Raw genomic sequence first — 21,691 nt, 5'->3', positions numbered from 1 at the left:
GTTTTGCCCAGTTCTATGGATTTGACTCCTGTCTTGCAGAGAACAACTCTGCTATACATCAGTTTCCCTTTTCTGGGATTTTTTTCTTTTTTTTTTTTTTGGCCATACCATGCAGCAAGCAGGATGTCAGTTCCCTGACCAGGGATTGAACCCGGGCCACCGCAGTGAAAGCCCAGAATCCTAACCACTCAAAAAGAAGGGAACTCCCTTTTTCAGCATCTTTAGATGTAGATGGTGCAACTGTAGGTTGAGAAAGCATGCCTCCTATTTTACAGTCAAAAATCCATCTTAAAATACAAAAAATTAGGGGCTTCCCTGGTGGTGCAGTGGTTGAGAGTCCGCCTGCCGATGCAGGGGACGTGGGTTCGTGCCCCGGTCTGGGAAGATCCCACGTGCCGCAGAGCGGCTGGGCCTGTGAGCCATGGCCGCTGAGCCTGCGCGTCTGGAGCCTGTGCTCCGCAGCGGGAGAGGCCCATGTAACCAAAAAAAAAAAAAAAAAAAAAAAAAAAAATAGTATAAATACATTTTGTTTACTTGAGCATAAAATGTTAAATTCTAAATTAGTAACAGTTTTAGATAAAATGTAAATGTATAAAGGTTTTTGACACAATTTTTTTCAATAATACTGCAAAATAAGAAAACAATTTGTATGTACTTGTTGTTTTCACTTAGGTTCAAGGAAAAGGCCAGGATTTCACAGGCTATTAACTGGACAATAATGAGATTACAGAGCTTGGGGCTGGTATACCAGAAGAGGCCTAGGAAGAGCACAGTACCAGTAGGGAGGCGAACTGAATTACCTGCTCTACAGTCACACATCCACACGCCTGAAGCCCTACCTCAGCAAGTCCTAGAAGACACACACACATGCACTTCCCGAGCGCAGTCGCTGGCCGCGCAGCCCACTGGGTGGTGCTCCGCCCCTGGCCGGGCCGCGCCTCTGGCAGCTCTGCGCCCCGGGGCTGTCCCAGCCGGGCACCGCCAACAGCCACACTGTCACGTCTTCTGCTCCCGTGTCCTGTCGGTGGGGGGCTGTGCTCCTGGCCCCCCGGCAACCTGTGCTCTCAGGCCCCCACACAGATCACCCTGCTTCTTCCGTGCCCACCGAGCCTGGGGCACAGGGAGAACTGGGGGCCCCTTCCAGGTGACCAGGTCCCACCTCCACCCTGGGGCTCCGAGTGGGAAATGACCCCCAAGGTCCAGTCTTTGGGATCAGTGGGCAGAGGGACAGGTGGGGAGGGTTAAACCAGCACCCTGACCACCGCCCCTCTGAGCCCTCTGCTGGGCTGCAGTCAGACCAAGCTGCAAGTGGCAAGTAAGACGTCCTGATGAATCCTTTGACAGCAGCAAGAAGTGCGGCGCACCAGGGCAGCTATGGTCACGGCCGGGCCACAGAAAGGGCCCTCACCTCAGCTTGAGTCTCCCCTCAGCCCTCCTTTGGGACTCGGCAGTGCCACCTCGCTGCCCCATGACACCCAACGAGGGCGCTGGTGCCCAGGGTGGCTACCCAAGGAAACAGCACAAGGATGTCTCTCAGGTTAAGCAAGCTGGACACACAAAGCCCTGCTCAACAGTGAGACACATTGTGTTGGGCCCTCCTTACGCACGAGGAACTCCTGTGTAGGACGGCCTGCTTCCCTGGTTTCGCCCAGGGGAGGGCCCCGACTCAAGTAGCCCTGCCATGGGGCAGGCAGCGTTCTCAGATCAGACTGCTCTGCCAGAACCCCTGTGGAGGAACAAGCCACCCCAGCTCTGACTTTCATCAAAGCCTGACATGGCAGGCACTGTGGAACAAATGCCTCCGGTGCCCGCTGGTCACGGTGATAACCAAAATGCCCATGTTTCCAACATGCTCCAAGCTGTGCTGTCCAATACAGAAGCCACTGGCCACATGTGGCTCTTATCAATTTGATCATATAATGATGCTATGTTATAATAAACTATATGTTATAAATTATGTTGATAATATAAGTTATAGTATAAATATAATTCATTATAAATAATGAATTAATCAAAATTTAAAATGAAGTTCTTCCAACTCACTAGCCACCTTTCAGGTTGCTCAAACTACATGTGGCTAGTGGCTACAGAACTGAACATTCACCAAGAATCTTTCCCCATCAAATTACCTGTGGCATTTTTCACAGAACTAGAACAAAAAATTATACAATTTGTATGGAAACACAAAAGACCCTGAATAGCCAAAGCAATCTTGAGAAAGAAAAACGGAGCTGGAGGAATCAGGCTCCCCAACTTCAGACTACATTACAAAGCTACAGTAACCAAGACAGTATGGTACTGGCACAAAAACAGAAATATACATCAATGGTACAAGACAGAAAGCCCAGAGATAAAACCACACACCTATGGTCACCTAATCTATGACAAAGGAGACAAGAATATACAATGGAGACAAGACATCCTCTTCAATAAATGGTCCTTGGAAAACTGGACAACATGTAAATGAATGAAATTACAACACTACCTAACACCATATACAAAAATAAACTCAAAGTGGATTAAAAACCTAAATGTAAGACTGGACACTATAAAACTCTTAGAGGAAAACATAGGAAAAACACTCTTTGACATAAATCACAGCAAGATCTTTTATGACCCACCTCCTAGAGTAATGAAAATAAAAACAAAAATAAGCTAATGGGACCTCATGAAACTTAAAAGCTTTTGCACAGCAAAGGAAACCAAAAACAGGATGAAAAAACAACCCACAGAATGGGAGAAATATTTGCAAATGAAGAAAAGGACAAAGAATTAATCTCCAAAATATGCAAACAGCTCATGCAGCTCAATATCAAAAAACAAACAACCCAGTCTAAAAATGGGCGGAAGACCTAAATAGACATTTCAGCAAAGAAGACATACAGATGGCCAAGAGGCACATGAAAAGATGCTCAACATCACTAATTATTAGAGAAATGCAAATCAAAACTACAGTGAGGTTTATCACCTCACACCAGTTAGAATGGGCATCATCAAAAATCTACAAACAATAAATGCTGGAGAGGGTGCAGAGAAAAGGGAACCCTCTTGCACTGGTGGTGGGAATGTAAATTGGTACAGCCACTATGGAGAACAGTAGGGAGGTTCCTTAAAAAACTAAAAATAGAACTACCATATGACCCAGCAATCCCACTACTGGGCATATACCCTGAGAAAACCATAATTTAAAAAGACACATGTACCCCAGTGTTCACTGCAGCACTATTTACAATAGCCAGGACATGGAAACAATCTATATGTCCCTCATCAGATGAATGGATAAAGAAGTTGTGGTACATATATACAATGGAATATTACTCAGCCATAAAGAGAAATGAAATTGGGTCATTTGTAGAGATGTGGATGAACCTAGTCTGTCATACAGAGTGAAGTCAGTCAGAAAGAGAAAAACAAATATCGTATATTAGCACATATATGTGGAATCTAGAAAAATGGTACAGATGAACCTATTTGCAGGGCAGGAATAGAAAGGCAGATGTAGAGAACGGACGTGTGGACATGGGAGGGGGGAAGGGGAGGGTGGGATGAATCGGGAGGTTAGGTTTGACATAAAGACACGACCATGTGCAAAATACATAGCTAGTGGGAACCTGCTGTATAGCACAGGGAGCTCAGCTCAGTGCTGTGATGACCTTGATGGGTGGGATGGGGGGTGGGAGGGAGGTCCAAGAGGGAGGGGAGATAAGTATACATACAGCTGATTCACTTCACTGCACAGCAGAAACTAACACAACATTGTAAAGCAGTTATACTCCAATTAAAAAAAAAAATCTCTCCCCATCCTCAAGCCAAACTTACTCCTTGGACTCTGGCTAGACTCCCTGCTCTAGGCACTCCTTGCTCATAAATACAGCCCAGCCCAAACCTCAACGGACTCCCTTGTAGCTGCTACAGTTTGCTTTTCCCGAAATGCAATTCCTCTGCTATTCCCGATTAAGTTCAATTTCTGGTAACTTAAGCTTGCCTCGGTTTACTCCTTTATTTAGGGTGACACACGTGAGATAACAAATTGGAATTTATTTTGAAAAAGCATACTGAAACCAAGCAGGAACCTTCCAGGGAGAGACCTCCCTATGTCTCCACTTCTTGTTTGTAGAAAAGCTTTAGCCTCCTAGGTGTTCCCCGAGTTCCAAAGAGCAAAGTGAGAAAATGAAGAAACAAAGGAAAGCAGTCAAGTCAGAAAAAATAATAATAGTTTAGCCATAAAACAAAGTTGAGGACCTTTAGTTCCTTCTCAAGGGCTGTAGATAATATCCTGAACCATACCCTTGAGCTGTTTTGCAGACACTAAAACCTCCACTAGGTGGAGGAAGTTAACTGCATGCTCACCACCAGCACGTAGACCCCAGACCTGTTGGAACCAGAAGGCTGATGACCGAGATTCCTGAAGCATCATCCTCTTAACCTCACCACCAACCAGAGAACCGTGCACAAGCTGATCATGCACCCTGTGACCCTCGTCCTCCCACTGTCTTTATTTTTTTTTTTTTTTTTTTTGTGGTATGCGGGCCTCTCACTGTTGTGGCCTCTCCCGTTGCGGAGCACAGGCTCCGGATGCGCAGGCTCAGCAGCCATGGCTCACGGGCCCAGCCGCTCCGCGGCATATGGGATCCTCCCAGACCGGGGCACGAACCCGTATCCCCTGCATCGGCAGGCGGACTCTCAACCACTGCGCCACCAGGGAGGCCCCTCCCACTGTCTTTAAAAGCTCTTCCCTGAAAGCCACTGGGGAGTGCGGGTCCTCTGAGCATGGTGCCGGGCGCCCTGCAATAAACGCTGCGCTTTCCTCCACCACAGTCCAGTGTCAGTGGATTGGCTTTGCTCACATCGGGCAAGTGGAACCAAGGTTGGTTCAGGACCAACAGTAACTGCCAAGATCCAACCAGGAAAACAGAAAGTATTAAGGGGAATTTAATGCGGGAAACAGGTTACACAGGTAACAGGAAGACTGAAAAGTCAGAGACGACAACAGCAGAAAGCCATTAATATCAACCTTTTCATAGAGGAGAGAACAAAGGGGTGTTACCAGCCCATCAGCAGGAGTTGCCCAGGGGAAGCCAGTACAGCCAAAAGCGGCAGACATGGCGGAAATACCCTGGGTTCACCTCCTGCAGTGCCTCCAAAGCCAGGGATACCGGAAACAGCCTAGAGTGGTCAGCCCTGCCTTCTACTTCCAGTACTTCTGGGGCAAGTAAGCCAGACTTGTACAAGAGTAGACTGCTGTATTACTTAACTGTATTGCACTTTACGGTACAAAAGGACTTCCACGCCATCACGTTCACGTTCACGTTCACAACAGGCATTTATAAAGTCTAGCAAAATAGGTTTTTCAACCAATGGCTTCTACATCTACAAAAGAATTATCTACAGGGGACTTCCCTGGTGGTGCAGTGGTTAAGACTCCGTGCTCCCAATGCTGGGGGCCCAGGTTCAACCCCTGGTCGGGGAGCTAGATCCCACACACATGCTGCAATTAAGAGTTCTCACGCCACAACTAAGGGGCCAGCAAGGGAGCCTGCAAACCACAACTAAGGAGCCCGACTGCTGCAACTAAGACTCGGCACAACCAAATAAATAAATAAAAATATTTTTTTTTTAAAGAAGTATCTACAAAGCCTTTCAGGCAGCTTTACTGCACACAAATTGACAACTGTGTCAATCTGGTCAACATCTGTTTGTGTGCCTTTGCAGCAGCCTTCCAGGCCCCAGGAAAAGGGAGATGGAAGAGAACCTGTCCTCAAGCTGCTGGCACTGCCTTCAACCAATAAACTTTCACAACTAGAATAGATGAAAACTCAGAAAAAGTGCACCTAAGCGGGATAGGAGTAAATAGCAGGCGGTGCAGCTTGAGCCAACGTCCGGGAATGGGAATCAGGTAGAAACCAGAGGGGGATGAAGCCCTGGCAGAGACCCGGAAAGTTGTGACCTACGTGACCACAGGCTGAAGAACTTCAAGGAGGCTCTGAACTTTGAGCAGGGCTATGGGAGCTACCTCAGAACACCCTGAAGTGCGAGGAGCATGGCAAGGCGGGCCAAGGATACATGATAAGGGGCTTGAAAGACTCAAGAATATTTCCGGGCCTCTGCTGAAACGGGGAAGAGAAAAGAAGCAAACTGGTGGGAGTCGGGGGTTAACTCTTCTTCACCTCTGTAGCTTTCCCAAAGAAACCACCTAAGACCTGCACTCTGAGCTTCTAAAAACATTAAATTCATTGACATAGATTAGCATGGTTTTAAGAAATACGTAGATCCCGTGTACCCTTTCCCCATTTTCCCCCAATAGCAGCATCTTGAAAAGCTATAACACAATATCACAACAGGATACTGACATCCATAAGGTCAAGATACGTTAAGTTTCCTTCAAGTTCTTTTATAACCACACCGACTCACGCCCCCCAACTAACTTTTAATGCTGCCATGATTTATCCAGGCCCTCACAGCGCCTACACCGGACACGGGACAAGGTCCGGGGCTAGGAGGGTAAACGCACAAGGCCCGGCAGAGCCCCCAGCCCCGGGGCCAGCGGAGGCAGCTGAAGGCGCGGAGGCTGCTGAAGTCGCCGAGCCGAAGGCCCCGCCCCTTCCGCCAAGGCCGACCAACAGCCGACCGAGGGCCGAGCCGCTTCCAACGGTGACCGAGCAAAACCGGAAGTGGGCGGCAGCCCTCCCCTTCCCGGAGCCCCCGCCCAAGATGGCGGACCTCCACCGCCAACTGCAGGAGTATCTGGCGCAGGGGAAAGCGGGCGGGCCGGCGGCCGCCGAGCCGCTGCTCAACGCGGGAGAGGCGGAGGAGACCACGGCCGGGGCCGGGCCGGCGGGGGCGTGGCTCGGTCGCGCGGGCCTGCGCTGGACGTGGGCGCGGAGCTCCGCGGAGCCGACGACGGCGGCGGGACCGACGTGCATGCCGAGAGTGACGCGCGCTCAGCGGCTGGCGGCGAGCGGCGTGTGCCTGCTGCTGGCCGCGCTCTGCTTCGGCCTGGCCGCACTCTACGCGCCAGTGTTGCTGCTGCGCGCCCGCAAGTTCGCGCTGCTGTGGTCGCTGGGCTCGGCGCTGGCGCTAGCGGGCGGCACGCTCCTGCGAGGCGGTGCAGCGTGCGGACGCCTGTTGCGCGGCGAGGAGGCGCCGTCGCGGCCTGCGCTGCTCTACGTGGGCGCGCTGGGTGCTACGCTGTACGCGGCGCTGGGTCTGCGCAGCACGTTGCTCACGGCCCTGGGCGCCTGCGCGCAGGTGGCTGCGCTGCTCGCCGTGCTGTTGGGTTTGCTCCCCCGCGGAGCGGGCACCGCGCTGCGCATGGCGCTTGGGCGCCTGGGCCCGGGCGCCACCCTCGCCAAGGCGCTCCCCGTGTGAGAGGCCTGGGGCCCGCGCCGTCGGAAAGGACGCAGAGTCCGCCCCCGGGACGCGCCGTCGGGAGACCACACGCAGCCGGCCCAGGGGCCCAACGCTCGCCATGCCAAGGACTGCGCCCGCCGTTACCAGAGCGCGCGGGGCAAAGGCTGCTCCTTTACTGTGCCAGCGAAATCTGTAAACTGAGCAGCTGTTGTCAAACTGAGATATGAGCCGTTTCGGAAGCTCCTCAAGTTCAGCGTTTTGTGCTATACTCAGCAGCAAGTGCTATGAGAACTAAATTTTGTCCTTGAGTTGGTGACATACTGTGAAGCATTTATGATAAATTGCTTTTGCGTTAACCGTGGTCTTAGTTTACACTCAGTTGAAAAAGAAAAAGAACACTAAGCTCTTCCGTTTTAGTTAACTGCCCTTATTACTTTTCTCAGACTTCTGTTACACGTTTTGTCACTTTAAAAAATCCAGTGGTAGACTGTAGTAGCTTAGCTACAGTAAACTTGTTCTCTTCGGCTCTTGGAAATTATTTTTCCGTATTCTTCAATGTGAGTGGATCCATAAGAGTTATCAAAATAAATACTGACTTTAGCCACCGGAATTTTTTAAAGTACTTCAGTTAAGACGGTTTATCTCAGTTTTTTCTACTTTTAGTGGCGTTGTAAACATGGTGCCTTATAAAATTAAAGGAAAATTGATTCTGTATTAGATGAGGAAAGTGACGGACCAAGAAGCATCCTGTAAGAAGTACCCAGTAAGGTGCATGTAAATGCTGTGAGAGGTCCGTGGGCAGAACTGAGCTAGGGGACTCCTGGGAGACAGACGATTCTACGTGCGGTTTCCCTATTTGATGGAAACCATGGATTTCTACAAGGCCTAATTTTTTTATTCCTAATTTTATGATCTGCTTTTTAACTATAATTTACACTTTACAGTCTGATCTTCATGCAATGTAAGATGCTTTTCATATCTGATTGCCAAATTTCCTTCATTTTAGGTTTAGCACTTTTGTTTAGGACCTTCTTACTTACCTTAATTTATTGCCAGAAAGTATGGGCTCAATATTCTGATGAGTCCAGAAAACTACATGTTTTGTCACTAGCTGTATATTAACTAGGAAGTAAACTATTTAAAATGTTTAAATCCTACACCAGTGGTTCTCCGTTCACATGAGAATTACCTCAGATCAACTCAGTCTGTCTCTGCGGCGGTGGGGGTGGGAGCCAGGCATCAGCATTTTTTTCGAGCTCTCCAGATGATTCCTTTTCCAGCTAAGGCTGTGAACCACTTTTCTGTATGTTGGCGTGCACGATTTGAAAATAATTGTCTGCTGGGGCTGGATTCCAGTGTTGCCGAAACTGGCTGTCAGTCAGCAGTAGAGCCTTGCCCCTTTGTCCAACCTCAAAATTTAGATTTTTATCAGCGTCCTAAGCCCTGCTTCAAGAAGTGGACACTAAAGTGACCAACATCCACACTGTAGACTTACCCCAGCCCCCCATATTCTCTAAGAATGCTGCCTTGTTCCCCTCTCAGTAAATAGGGTTACCTACCTCAAGAGGACTAACCAAGGGGGTGTTTGTAAAAGCAAATCCACTGTTTTGGGGGAGTGACTGGAAAACGTGTACCATTGGCTGCTCTTTCTACCCCCTTGTTAAATCTGCATTCTAGTTCTAAATTTCTCTACAGTTTGCATGGCTGAAGATTTCACAGTGTTGGCTTTTATGTTCATGCTACTGTATTTTTAAAAATTGTTTTCCCATCATTTTTTCAAGAATTCAGTTTGGAAATCTAAGCTTTAATAAAATTCAAAGCACATCTTGTATGTATTTTGATGGTGATACTTTAAAATGCATCACTTACTAAGTAATGCATTACTAAGTAATTAATATATAATGTTTTCAGTTTTCTCTAAATGAATTCTCAAAATGTGATCTGGTTATCTGCTTACTGAGGCACTGTTTTCAAGTTAAAGCCTTGGAATGTTATGATGATAAAGTTCTTACCACATAAATCTCAGAAGGAAGGAGCCTAAATCTCTGTATGGGTTTGCTCTCTGGATCCCTTTTTAGCTTCTTAGAATTTGATTACAACTTCTTTTTAAGCTATACCAGTGGAGGGCAAATAAAGAATATCCTCAGGGCTTCCCTGGTGGCACAGTGGTTGAGAGTCCGCCTGCTGATGCAGGGGACACGGGTTCGTGCCCCGGTCCGGGAAGATCCCACATGCTGTGGAGCGGCTGGGCCCGTGAGCCATGGCCGCTGAGCCTGCGCGTCCGGAGCCTGTGCTCCACAACAGGAGAGGCCACAACAGTGAGAGGCCCGCGTACTGCAAAAAAAAAAAAAAAAAAAAGAATATCCTCAAACCTAAAGCAATCCTGAGTCTCCTAAACATGTGTTTAGAGCAAAGTGCTGATCAATAGGATGTTTTAAATCGCAAAGTAAAGAGAAAATCTCTTGTAGTCTCTAGGTTCTAACACCCTAAAATAGCAGTGTGTGTGGTCAACATTTTATCTGCAGAGATAACTTAGCGCTTACCATTTTTTAAATTAATGTAGAATCAGGAGTTTTTTTATATACTCTCCAACTATGTCAGTATCCCTTTCCTAAGCAACTACTGACACTTTCCAGCACCACTAAATTTGTCAAGGAAACTTTTCTCCTATGCCAAACTGAAGCTGGCAAAGTAATGAGATGTTAGGGTGGCCACAGGACAGTCCTTTGAATAATGAAAGCTTTCTTTTTATAAAAACAAAGTAAGGGGTGAGTATAGAAAGTATGCTGGAGTTATCTCAAACTGAACTTTTGGCTTTCAATTCAAACTGGGCCAAATGTTCCATTTATTTAAAACTAAAGGAATTTGTTGTGGATGAGAACTTCCTGGCTTACTTTAAGTTGGAACAATCCTCTGCCTTAAACATTGGTGTTTCCACATAGCTAGTGTGGAAGAGGAAGAAATTATTTAAGTTTTGCACAACTGTTTTAAGAGATATTTTGATCCATTCCTTTTCAACTTAGAACCATTTTTGAAATGATTTACAGTATTCAGGAGGTATGTGTAGTTGATTTCTGGTTTATGTCAAGTTCCTCTCATCAGAAAAAGGCAATTCAAGTCTATGGTGTGATTACTAGGAGATGCAGCCAAGTAAGACCCCTACTTGGACATCCAGATTTTTTTTCCTCCGGTGTATAATTTTCCATCTGCCAGAGTAGATCTAACTAATTATAAGGCTTTGAATCTACTTCAAACCTTGTTACAGTTTTGAAGTATTTTTCACTCTACTACAGAAATAAGTGTGACAATGGCTAGATAAGAATTTGTTTAAAAACAAAAAGTTCACAGATGACTTTAGATGACTTAGAGGTTCCCATCAAGTATGCTCACAAATATAAGCAATAATTGTACACCCCTCAGCAGACCAGATGCAATGGAAGCTAAGGGTTTCCTTAAGGCAAGCACTTGACGACTAGTTGTTTTCTGTTAATTCTTGCGTAAATCACATTCTGTATTCATACAAAAACAACTTTTTCTCTGACAAACTGTACATATAGAAACAAATTTCCAATTGGACATGAACTTAAATTTGTGGAGGTTCCATGTCTTGTGACACTTTAAAAAAAAAAAAGAAAAAAAAAAATTCCAGCTCTTATCTTCACAAGCCCACGTGGGATTTAGGGCAGTGTGGGTGGACAGGACAAAACAAGGCCAGCTACTCTGGGTAGCCAGCTACTCTGGCAGCAGTCTCTTCATCTTGAAGACATCAGGGGCACCTGGGATTCAGCTGCCCCAGAAAGAGTTCAGGGCTACACGGTGCAGGTTTCCTTTTGTTTCTCTTGGAAAGTCCACAGAAGTTCTTAAATACTGTCCAGAGAGGCCGAGGGGTATTGAGCCCCAACTTCTACCGACCCCTTCCACCCCCCCTTGAAGCTCCTCGCCTTGGCGGGCCAGAGTTCATGTTACTCCCTCTACCCCAGTTACTGCCACTCCGGCCCCCTCTAGAAGGGGTACCACTGCCTGGAGGGCCCCCAAAAGGTTCATCTCTGTGGTATCCATCATGGTGATCTCCATCCAAGGAGCTGGAACGTCCGGACTTTGGCACTCTCTGAGAAGGTCCAGGGCCCCCTCGGCCTGAAACGAAACAATGGTTTTACATGTGACTTTTTTTTCCATCAGAGACTGTTAACAACTCCTGGTACAAACTTTTACTCTATGACGACAGACAGTGGAACACTTCTTTTTTTTAAAAAAAAAAAACACAGAGCTCTGAGGACATGAGCATAGCCCTCAGAGCACTGAAAGCTGTGCCTCTGCTTTTCTGGACCACCATCTCACTCCTGCCCTGGCTTGTGGCTGTGCACCCCTCAGCCTCACCTACACATGTGTTCCCCGAGGCTGTGACGGAACTGACAGGGAGCCAAGAGATAAACACGGAGCACCTCCTGGAGGTCACCGACCATATGGACCATGCCTACAGTCCATGAGATGTGTATCTTCACCCTCCTACGCCACCAGGGGTATTCCAGGGGAAGGTTTGAAAAGCACTGACTTAACATTGGAAGCAACTAAGAAATACAAACTGTTGATGATGTTAATTATTACAATTGCTCTAACCAGGATAAGTGTTTACTATGATTATCCTACAACTATATAGCACTTTTGACTTCCTTTTAAATAACCAGATAAAACATTTCTTGAAAAACAAAAGCACAAAAAGAAAAACACTGGCTTTTAGTGCTTCTCCCAGGGATAGTTTTATTTGTACCAGACTTAGACACACAAACCTCTAGGTATCTTAATGACTTTTAAGATTCTGACCTTTAAGATTTTTTGTCTTGAGATGATCGGATTTGGACACATCTCCCATAATGCATTATCAGAAGACTACTGCCAACTTCGTCTTAAATTTTTGAATGGAATTTGAATCCAGCTAAGACAATGAGGTGAGGAAAGCTAGCCAAAATAGCCAAAGGCATTTTGGCTTCTTTTCTTACAAAGCTCAGCCTAGGTACTTTGGCTGAGCACCACCTGAAGGTACCTTGGCAGAGAATCTGTCAGCTAGGACATCATTTCCACGCTAGCCACGTGGCCTCAGCCCTGGACCTACAAAGGTGTCCCCAGTGCCCACCCCAACCAGCAACAAAATGAGCGCCTGGGTGGGGGGATCTACTGGTGACACGAGGTAATTTCTGAGGGCTTTGCACTGAGAAGAACCAAACTATTGAGAACAAAAGGCAGAACTTTGTAATGAAGGGACTACAACCACGAGGCAGGTGAACTGAGGAGTGGAGCACAGGTCGAGGCACACAGGCAGTCTTTCCAGCAGCCTCCAAAGTACACCACATGTGCAACGGCCCAGCCTAACCTGAGACCACAGCTGTAGTTAGCATTTGGTGGCTACTGCTCTGGGCTAAAAGTCAGTGCTGCCTCTAAAATAAAGATCCAAAGTTTCAAGTAGTAGAAATAATCCACTGCCCCCCTGAAAAGAAAACCCCTTCCAGACCATACTCCCCAAAGTCTTTGTGACTCTGGGCATAAGCCAAATTCCTCCTGGGTTCAGACTAAAAAAAAAAAAAACCACAGAACCTGAGAGAGGACAATTCTTCCTGGCACTGGGGACACCCTTCAAGGTATCAGAGCAGCCACTACCAGAGAGCACATTTGCCAATTAGAGCAAGAGTCTCAGAGATCAGCAGAGAAAGTACTGGGGCAAACTGAAAGAGAGCCGGAGGGGAAAATGTGAACAAACCAGAGATTCCTGGAAGCAAGTGGAGAAGAACTGCGTAGAGGCTGAGCTTGCAGTCACCCACTGAGAGCTCCAACTGGCTGTACCACAGCTGGGAACATGTGCCTTTGCACAGTCTAAGCCCTGGAGGGTAGAGTGGAGAAAGGACCCCCAGTACCCCAGTCGGGGACAGACAGAACAGGCATACATTGGGATGGGGCTGGCCTGGAGATGAGGCTTCCCGTGACCCCTGCAGCCTTCTTGGCAGGGCTGTGGCATCCGTAGCTCCTGAGCTGAAATCACCGGCCTCACTTACCTTTGCCTCCTCGATCCTCAGAAGGACCCCCTGGGGCTTCCATTTCTCTATGCTCAGAGGTTCCTGGCCCATCATGCCAGGGGCGCTTTCGGGGTGGTAGGGATGCCATGTCCATGCCTTGGAGAGAAGAGGACCGTTCTCTGCTAGCTGGGGAATGACCGTCGTGAGGGGGATGATCAGGGCGGGGAGCATCACGGAAATGTTCATGACCTGGCCCTGATATAGAAAACACAGATCCAGAAGGCTAAGAATCTAACCATCTCATATTAAAGTACAGTGTGACTAAAAGCAGACAGGAATTATACTGTTAAGAATAAATGGCAACTCCATCTACTGAGCCTGTGCGTCTGGAGCCTGTGCTCCGCAACAAGAGAGGCCGTGATAGTGAGAGGCCCGCGCACCACGATGAAGAGTGGCCCCCGCTCGCCGCAACTAGAGAAAGCCCTCGCACAGAAAGACCCAACACAGCCAAAAGTAAATTAATTAATTAATTAATTTAAAAAAAAAAAGAAGTGGCAACTCAAAAACCAATATTCACTCATGAAAGAAACATTTCCTGAATACCTAGTCACATCATGAGTACACAAAAAGGGTCAAGATTAGAAATCAACGTACCTCCTGAAATAAGAGGAGGCAGGGAAGGGCCAGAAAAGTGGTTCTCAGACTTTTTAGTTTCAGAGTGTCTTTACACTCTTAAAAATTATTGAGGATCCCAAAGAGAATTCATTTATGAGAGTTCTAACAACATTTGCCCTATCGGAAATGAAGACTGAGAAAACTTTAGTTCATTTAACTATACTTTCCAAAAACAAAACAATTTAGTGAAAAGTGTGGTATTTAGACAAATCTCTTTAATATCTGGCTCAGTAGGAGAAAGCTGGGTTCTCCCATCTGCTCTTGCATTCAGTCTACACCGTGGGTTGAAGATGTGGGTTGAAGACAATGCGGCCTGCCACAGAGAGGTGAGTCGCTAAAGAGAGAACCCAGTGGGCCCCTGGGAGAGTCCTCAGACCACACTCTGTGAACTGTGGGACCCTAAGCCACAAGCAGCTCTACTGCCTTACCTGGCTCTCTATTTCCATCCCAGGAGTCTGGTTTCCGACCTCCTTCAAAGCGAGGGAACTCATCAGGAGTGGGAAGTAAACCCTTCCTTCCTCCTACACAACAGAACACAGCAACGCCGCACACTCACAGACTATTTCAGGGGTGTCCACAACAACCTACCTCTCCACCCGTCCTTCCCAGACCCGGGGTTCTCAGCTCACCTCGTGGGGTACCCCGACCTCGACCTCTGAGATCTCTTCCTCGGGCTGTTTCATCAGAACCATCAAAATTCTCCTCTGGTCCAAAGTCTTCGGGACCAGGAAAACCATCCCTTCCTCTGGGGGGAGCACGGCCCTCATGTCTCGGGGGGGCTCCTCGTCTGAAGCTGTTAGGGAAAAACAATAGAATATCCACCTAATGGAATACCTTGTAGTCCTCAGTTCATGTTTCAAAGAAGCATAATGATGTGAGAAAATATGATACAATGTTAAATGGGAGAAAAACAAAATAAAAGTATGTATTTTTTAAAGTACCCATTTTACAATCCCAATATGGCATGTAAAAACAGGCAAGAGGGAAAAGTACCAGAATGTAGGGTTATTTTAATTTTGTTTTAGGCTTTTAGGAATAATAGCAGTGAACATTTTTTAGGTGCTTATATCATGCCAAGTGCTTTACATGTATTATTTCATTTCATTTTATCCTCACAACCACCTTATGAAACGGACACTATTACTTCCCTGGCAGTCCAGTGGTTAAGACTCTGTGCTTCCATGGCAGGGGGCATGGGTTCGATCCCTGGTCAGGGAACTAAGATCCTGCATGCCATGCAGCACACCAAAAAATAGAAAGGAAAAAGAAAAGAAACTGACACTACTATTCTACCCATGTGTACACTGGGGCTCAGAGAGGTTAAGTCATTTACTTAAGGACACACAGTAAGTGTTGGGATTTGAACTCAGCCAGTCTTGACACCCAGCCCAGGCTCTTTATCATTGCTTCCCAAATACTTTTCATATTACCATTTATGTTTTTATAATGAATACTACTTATATAATCAGAAAAAAGGGGGGCACAGATTCATGCCTGCTAACTGTACCCGACTTGTTTTGGGGCATCTGCTCTGCCATCTGCCCCGGCCCACCTCTACTCAGGGGCAGGCCTGGTGGCCATGAACTTCAGCAACGGCCCCAGCCCACAGCTGACTGGTGTACTGGTAGGGCCTCTGGCTTATGGGTAGCCCACCCGCTGGCAAGCTGGCAACCTGGTGCCTGGGCTGGTGGAGAATTTCACCACCTCTCAGAAATTCTGGAACTGGGAAACTAAGTCAGCCAGGAGTGTTACTGAAGCAGGACCATTAATGAGGGGGTGCCAGAGCTGTAGCAGAAGCCTGTGGGGAAGCAGGAACAGGGGCCTGCCAGCAGGAAAGGTACGTGAACACCCAGGAGAGGCCATGGAAACTGGAGAAAGGATCAGAAGCGGGAAAGGGCCTGGGCCATCTGCATGAACTGCCTGCTCGTGGCTTCCTCTCAGACCAAGCCTTCTGCTTTTTCCTGAGTTTCCACTGAGTTATATTTTACTCCAACATTTTATTTCGAAAAATTTCAAACTTACAGTAAAGATACAAGTATAGAGCAACAAATGCCCATACATCCTTCACTGCAATTAATTAATCAGTTCTTAAGATTCTGCCACATGAGCCTTTGTCTTTTCTCTATCCATCTATTTATAAATTCATTTTCTAAACCATTTCAAAACCAGCTGTGACATGATGCTTCACCCCTAAATCCTTCAGTAAATTTCTTTAAGAACAAGGACTTTCTCCTACATAATACCACTACTATCACTCTAAATAACATGTAATATTATTTAATATACAGTCCAACTTGAATTTCTCCAATTGTCCTCAAAACGTCCTTTACAGTTGCCTTTATAGATTTCAGTCATCATCACACACTATTATTTAGTGGTCACGTCCCTTTGGTCTACCTTAATCTAGAACAGTGCCCCGCCCAACCCTGCGTTTTATCTTTCATGACCTCGACTTTACTTATTTATTTATTTATTTTTAAATTTTTACTGAGATAGGCCCCAACATTTTTGAAGGATCCATCCTTCAAAATGGCTCGTTTTACAGAACGTTCCACAATTTGAATTCATGTGATTGCTTCCTCATGATTAGATTCAGGTAAAACACTTCTGGCAAAAGGTCTTATACCTTCACAGTGATGCCAGTCTGTCTCATTGTTTAGGATGCAAAAGTGGTATGGCAACAAAACTCATTGTTGCAAAGGTACATTTTCTCCTTTGCAATTAAGTAATCTGTAGGGTGATACTTTGGCAGCATGGGTGATTCTCCACAATCTTTTTACTCAGTGGCTTTTAGCATCCCCACTGATGATCCTTGCCTGAATCAATTACGACACTGGGTGCTTAAAAGAAGTGATTTTCTAATTCTATCACTCCTCCTCCATTTATAACTTGGTGTTTTACTGTAAAAAGAGCTTTCCTTTTTTCACTCCACCGTTCCAGCTACTAGCTACCTTTTTAATACCCTTCCTGTCCTGAGGTAACTTAATGAGCCATGCTTCTGCAAGCAAAGCGGGTATGACCCAGACGCTGGCTGAAATAACCACCTAAGGTGAGGGTGGAACTGACACGGGCAGGTAAGTGGAGCAGGGAGAGTATCAGCAGAGGGCGCTGCTCCCCTGAGACGGATTCAGGGGAGACTCCCCACACATGGCAGGACTCTTTTCTTGTCCAGGCAGCCATTATACGACTGCCCTAGCTACCAAAGGAAAGGGGGGGCGTCTAATGTGCCCTAATTAGAAAACAGCTCCTGTTCTGGACTAAATGTTTGCGTCCCCTCCACCAAATTCATGTTGAAGCCCTACCCACCAAGGTGATTTTGGAAATGGGCCTCTGAGAGCTATTTAGGTTAGATGAGGTTCTCAGCATGGGGCCCCACGATGGGCTCACATAAGAAGAGATACCAGCAAGAGCCTGCTCACTCTCTTTCCACCATGCAAGGACAAAGGGAGACGGTGGCTGTCTGCAAGCCAGGAAGAGAAGTCTCACCAGAAACCCACCCGGCTAGACCTTGATCTGGGACTTCTAGCCTCCAGTACTGTGAGAAAACTGATTTCTGTTGTTTCAGCCCCCCAGTCCGGGTATTTGCTATGGCAGCCCAAGCTGAGTAGCACACCTCCTAGTGAACTGAACCCTGTCAAATACATCTCCCCCTTTAACACACTCATTTATTCAACAGTTACTGAGAACCTACAGGGCGTCACCACTACTGCTCTAGTTTCTGAGGACCTGCCTTCAGGAAGCTACCATGCTTCTGGGAGTTACAAGTAATACAGAAATACGTATACCACTTAATGTCAAGCAGTGCTAAGTGCTATGCAGAAATATAAAGCAGGGTAAAATAAAGGAACAGGAGGAGAGATCTAAGTGGAGTGAGCCACAAACATCTGGGAGACTGTGCTCCAGGCAGAGGAAAAAGCAAGCACTACGTGAACAGGACATGCTTGGCATACCTGAAGAGGAGCACAAGCTGGGAACAGCACAAGAGTCTAGGTGTGGGTCTGTCACTGACAGATGAAATATGACAAACTGAAGCACAGTAAAATCTGAAACTTTGCACAAGATGCAGAGATTCAAGAACTCAATGAAAGTTATGCTGATGCCAAAGCCATTGGAAATGAGCTTCCTGCAGACTTGTGAACACTTGGATGTCATTAAGAGAGCTCTTAAATCTTTTTATTAAAAACTCCCCTCTGATAGCTGCTTCCTTTAACCCCTCTAGTTCACCCTCCTGGCCATTTTATCAGCCACTCTTTTCTAACACACACCGTGAGAACAGAGATTGCCAACCCTTACTTCAATTACCTGCAAGCGACAGTCACGAGAAGTATGATGGGAAAAGACACAGGAGAGAGGACTGAGGCAGGAAAGGCAGGAGTGCTGGACAGCACAGCTTGGGCACTGCAGTCGGACGGCCCAGGCCTGAAGCTGCTCTTACACTTACCACCTATGGGACCTTCCAAAGTCAAGGAACTGCTCTGACTCTCCATGTCATCCCTTATCTGTAATTGCTGGCAGTAACACCTATCTCACAACTCACTCTAACAGTTAAATGAAGTAACATCTGGCACAAGGTAAATACTCAATTATTATACCATTGATTACTCTGAGTCTCACTTGAGATTTCACTAATTCTTGTTTTTTTCTCCCTACTTCTTCTATTCCTTTTGTTACCCCAAGCAAGTTGAGTGTTCAAGCCTGACCTCAACCTAATTTAATAGCAAGATTATTTTTCAGTTTGATTGGATTTTGTTAAGATCTTTAGGCAATTACACAGAAACTATCTACTCAATAATTCCTTTATTCTCAATCTAGATATCTGTCTCATATTTCATCATTCTAACCAAGAGAACCTGGAGATTTCTATTCAAATCCAAGAAACTTTACAGTACACTGACCCATCTATCTGTTTAAAAGGACCAAGTAATAAGCAAAAAGAAAAAGATTTCTAAATTGTAGAGACAAAAAAGAACCACATAAATGTTAAAGGCATATACATATTTTTAAGTCTAAACACGAAACCTAGAGGGGGGAGGGTACTCTCTCCCCAGGTGAGGGAGGAAAGAGACTTTTGTGGAGAGAACAGGTGGAAAGCTCCAGGGAAGAAGAAACGGACCCATGAAGTATCCATCTCACCTTTCTTCTCTGCGCCCTCGAAACCGTGGGTCCTCAGGATCCCGGGGGAAGCGCTCGTCTCCAGGTCTGCGGCCTTCCCACGCCCCTGGAGGGCCCCGGGCCGCGCCCCGGCCATCCCCCTCACTGAACTCCCTGTGATCAGGAGGAAACGGAGGCCCGGGGCCCCCACGCCTCCACTTCTCTTCTTGCGGTAAAGGTCCTCCTCGGCCCTCAAATTCACGTAACCGGTGGCCAAAGCGCTTGTCAGGGTGGAAGTCATCTGGTCTGCTGAAGTCATCGGGGAAGTCGGGGTGAGGGCCGCGCCTATCAGGGGGACCCCTGCAGTCCTGGCCGCCCCGGAAAGGACCCCTCTCGGGACCGTGCTCGGGCCCGCTGCTCTGCTCGTGCCGTCTCTCTGACATTGGGCCCATGTGATGGTTCGGAGGGCCACGTGAGTCACCTAAAGGAAACAAAACGGATTTTTACCTTGTCTTCCAGGAATCCTGCCAACGTAGGTCTGATTTTCAGCATCTTAAAATTTCAGAATGCATGCTTTTATTAAGAATGTTTTCCCTTTTTGGTTCCCAGCATACTTAGAAGACAAATGTCCCTCAGGCATCATATGATGAAAAGAACAAGGGTTTTGGGGGTGCAGATTTCATCACTCATTAGCTAAGCAACTCGACCTAGGGCGAATTATTAATCTCAAATGAGATGAGCAACTCAGCTGATATGAAGATTCATTTGGGAAACACAAGAGAGCCTCACTGGCCTAAGAACGGGCTTCCCCTCCTGCCCCCATTCCTTCAGTGTTTGTGTTGGGCCCACTCCCCATACCCAGGGAGAAGGCAACAGGGGAAATTCATGCCGAAAGTCAGGAAGCCGAGTACAAGGAATTCACCTCTGCGTTTGTAAAAGCCCGCAAGCTCACCACAGGGCCACAGGCCTACACTGCCATGGTGTCTCTCCTTTCACTCCTAGTTCATTTAAGTTGATTTGTTAACGCATACTTTGGTCCTTAACAAAATCCTCTATAAGGTACATGGAAGCATGGGCCTCTCTAATAACTGCCTGGGGACCAAACAGCCTTGCTGTACTTCAGTTTCAGGGTTTATATAAACACTTTTTCTGTCCCTTTCTATGAATGATATCCCTTGTCTATAATATCATCACCATTCTTCGCAGATGAGAGCTTGGAAACCCACTAAAGATTTTTTTTAAAATCTTTTAATATACGTACTATATTCAGAGTACTGAATAAAAATGCAAAGAGGCCAATTACACTTAGTTTACTTTGAAGGGATGTGTTTTCCTGGCTACTGAATAATTATTGCAGCCATTGTAAAGGTACACCTATTTTCTGTCAACATACAATTTAAATCAAATATTTTTTTTAAGTAGATAGCAAAGGGACACTCTTGCTTCTAAAACAACTAACTTTAAAAAACGAAATTCCTCCACTTGCCCAGCTCATGCCTTTTACTGCTTTTCCCTGGCAGTCAAGACGAACTTCCTTTCCTTACAGCAGTCGGCCATAATCCTTACCCTTCTAACATCCTTCCTCTCTCATTTTTCACTCATTTCTCTTGGCCATTTCAATTCCTCCTCACCATTCAACATGTTTAAAGAACTTGGAAATCTTAGTATAGAAATACACCATTAGAAGGACTCTCTCTCCTTTTAAGCTTTCTCTGTCTCCTCTACCTTCCCTTCTTTCCTTCCATTAAACCAGTCCTCTCCATGCTGAGGAAAGCGCCTTCGAAGCTGCCTTTTTGTTCAAGTACCCCAAGCTTCTTTCCTCCTGGTAAACAGCCCCTCACTTCTCAGTGTGATCCTGCAGCTAGTGGCGCCTTCTCTGACCTCATGTTGCTTGGACGTCGTGTGACCTCAGACACAGCAGACCTTGACCTGAGGAAGCTGAACACATTCCATTCGAACTTACCTATGAATAATAATCCTCCCATTACCTCTACCTGCTTAAAAGTACCCTGGCTCCTCCAAAGAAAGAAACCCACCACTACAAATCAGAAGGGATGTGGCCCCCGGTGACGGGCGGTGGCGCTGGTTAATCCAGTAGGGGACGGCGGGGCCACTTTCTCTGCTCTCCCTTCTCCCTTTGGTCCCTGGGAGGAGAAAGGAGGAAGAGAGAGACGGGGGTGGGGTGGGGCGGGGTGAAGAGAAAAGGGGAAGAGCAAGGAGGAGAGGGAAGTAGGTGGAGACAGACACAAGGTGGGGGAGAGGGAGAGAGGCAGGCTCTCGGTTTGCTGATGGCTGTACCTTGTGGGAAACAGACTTCTTTTCTTAGGGTCCCCAAATCCAGAGATGGGTTCTTGATGCTCTCTTTCTCTTTTTCCCTGTTGGCCACCGCTTCCATAGGATGAGACTAAAATAAACATTCTCCTAATCCCTTTATCTCTCCCTTTCCTACCTCTAGTAACTCAGGTAAATTCAGGACTAAGCTTTAAATTCCCAAAGTCCTAGGGCTGAAAATGCTGACAAGGGCTTTTCTTAATCTGATCAAATGGGGGCAAGAAACCTAACATGTACCA

The 21,691-nt window shown here is 46.7% G+C and overlaps 2 protein-coding genes across 2 annotated transcripts in view; one reads left to right on the top strand and one right to left on the bottom strand.

Annotated features, from left to right (window-relative positions):
* Positions 1-6,707: 6,707 nt before the first annotated feature.
* On the top strand, positions 6,708-7,870 carry SFT2D3 (SFT2 domain containing 3). Its single transcript, XM_079710200.1, has one exon. The coding sequence runs from the start codon at positions 6,712-6,714 to the stop codon at positions 7,366-7,368; it is 657 nt and encodes a 218-aa protein (XP_079566326.1). The 5' UTR covers positions 6,708-6,711; the 3' UTR covers positions 7,369-7,870.
* A 3,062-nt stretch (positions 7,871-10,932) lies between these two features.
* Positions 10,933-21,691, bottom strand: part of WDR33 (WD repeat domain 33) — a 104,460-nt gene continuing 93,701 nt past the window's right edge. The window contains 8 exon segments of the mRNA XM_079710732.1: positions 10,933-11,484; positions 13,395-13,610; positions 14,459-14,551; positions 14,660-14,823; positions 19,164-19,602; positions 21,158-21,265; positions 21,420-21,462; positions 21,464-21,525. Of these exon segments, the coding sequence (XP_079566858.1) occupies positions 11,255-11,484; positions 13,395-13,610; positions 14,459-14,551; positions 14,660-14,823; positions 19,164-19,602; positions 21,158-21,265; positions 21,420-21,462; positions 21,464-21,525 (1,355 nt within the window). The 3' untranslated portion in view covers positions 10,933-11,254.

This window comes from Hyperoodon ampullatus (assembly GCF_949752795.1).
Source record: "Hyperoodon ampullatus genome assembly, chromosome: 8".
NCBI lineage: Eukaryota > Metazoa > Chordata > Mammalia > Artiodactyla > Ziphiidae > Hyperoodon > Hyperoodon ampullatus.
The sequence above is the reverse complement of the archived record's forward strand: the minus strand, read 5'-3'. Positions and strand labels throughout refer to the sequence as shown.

Coding starts and splice junctions, on each gene's coding strand:
- SFT2D3 (XM_079710200.1), top strand. CDS start 6,712: ATGGCGGACCTCCACCGCCAACTGCAGGAGTATCTGGCGCAGGGGAAA.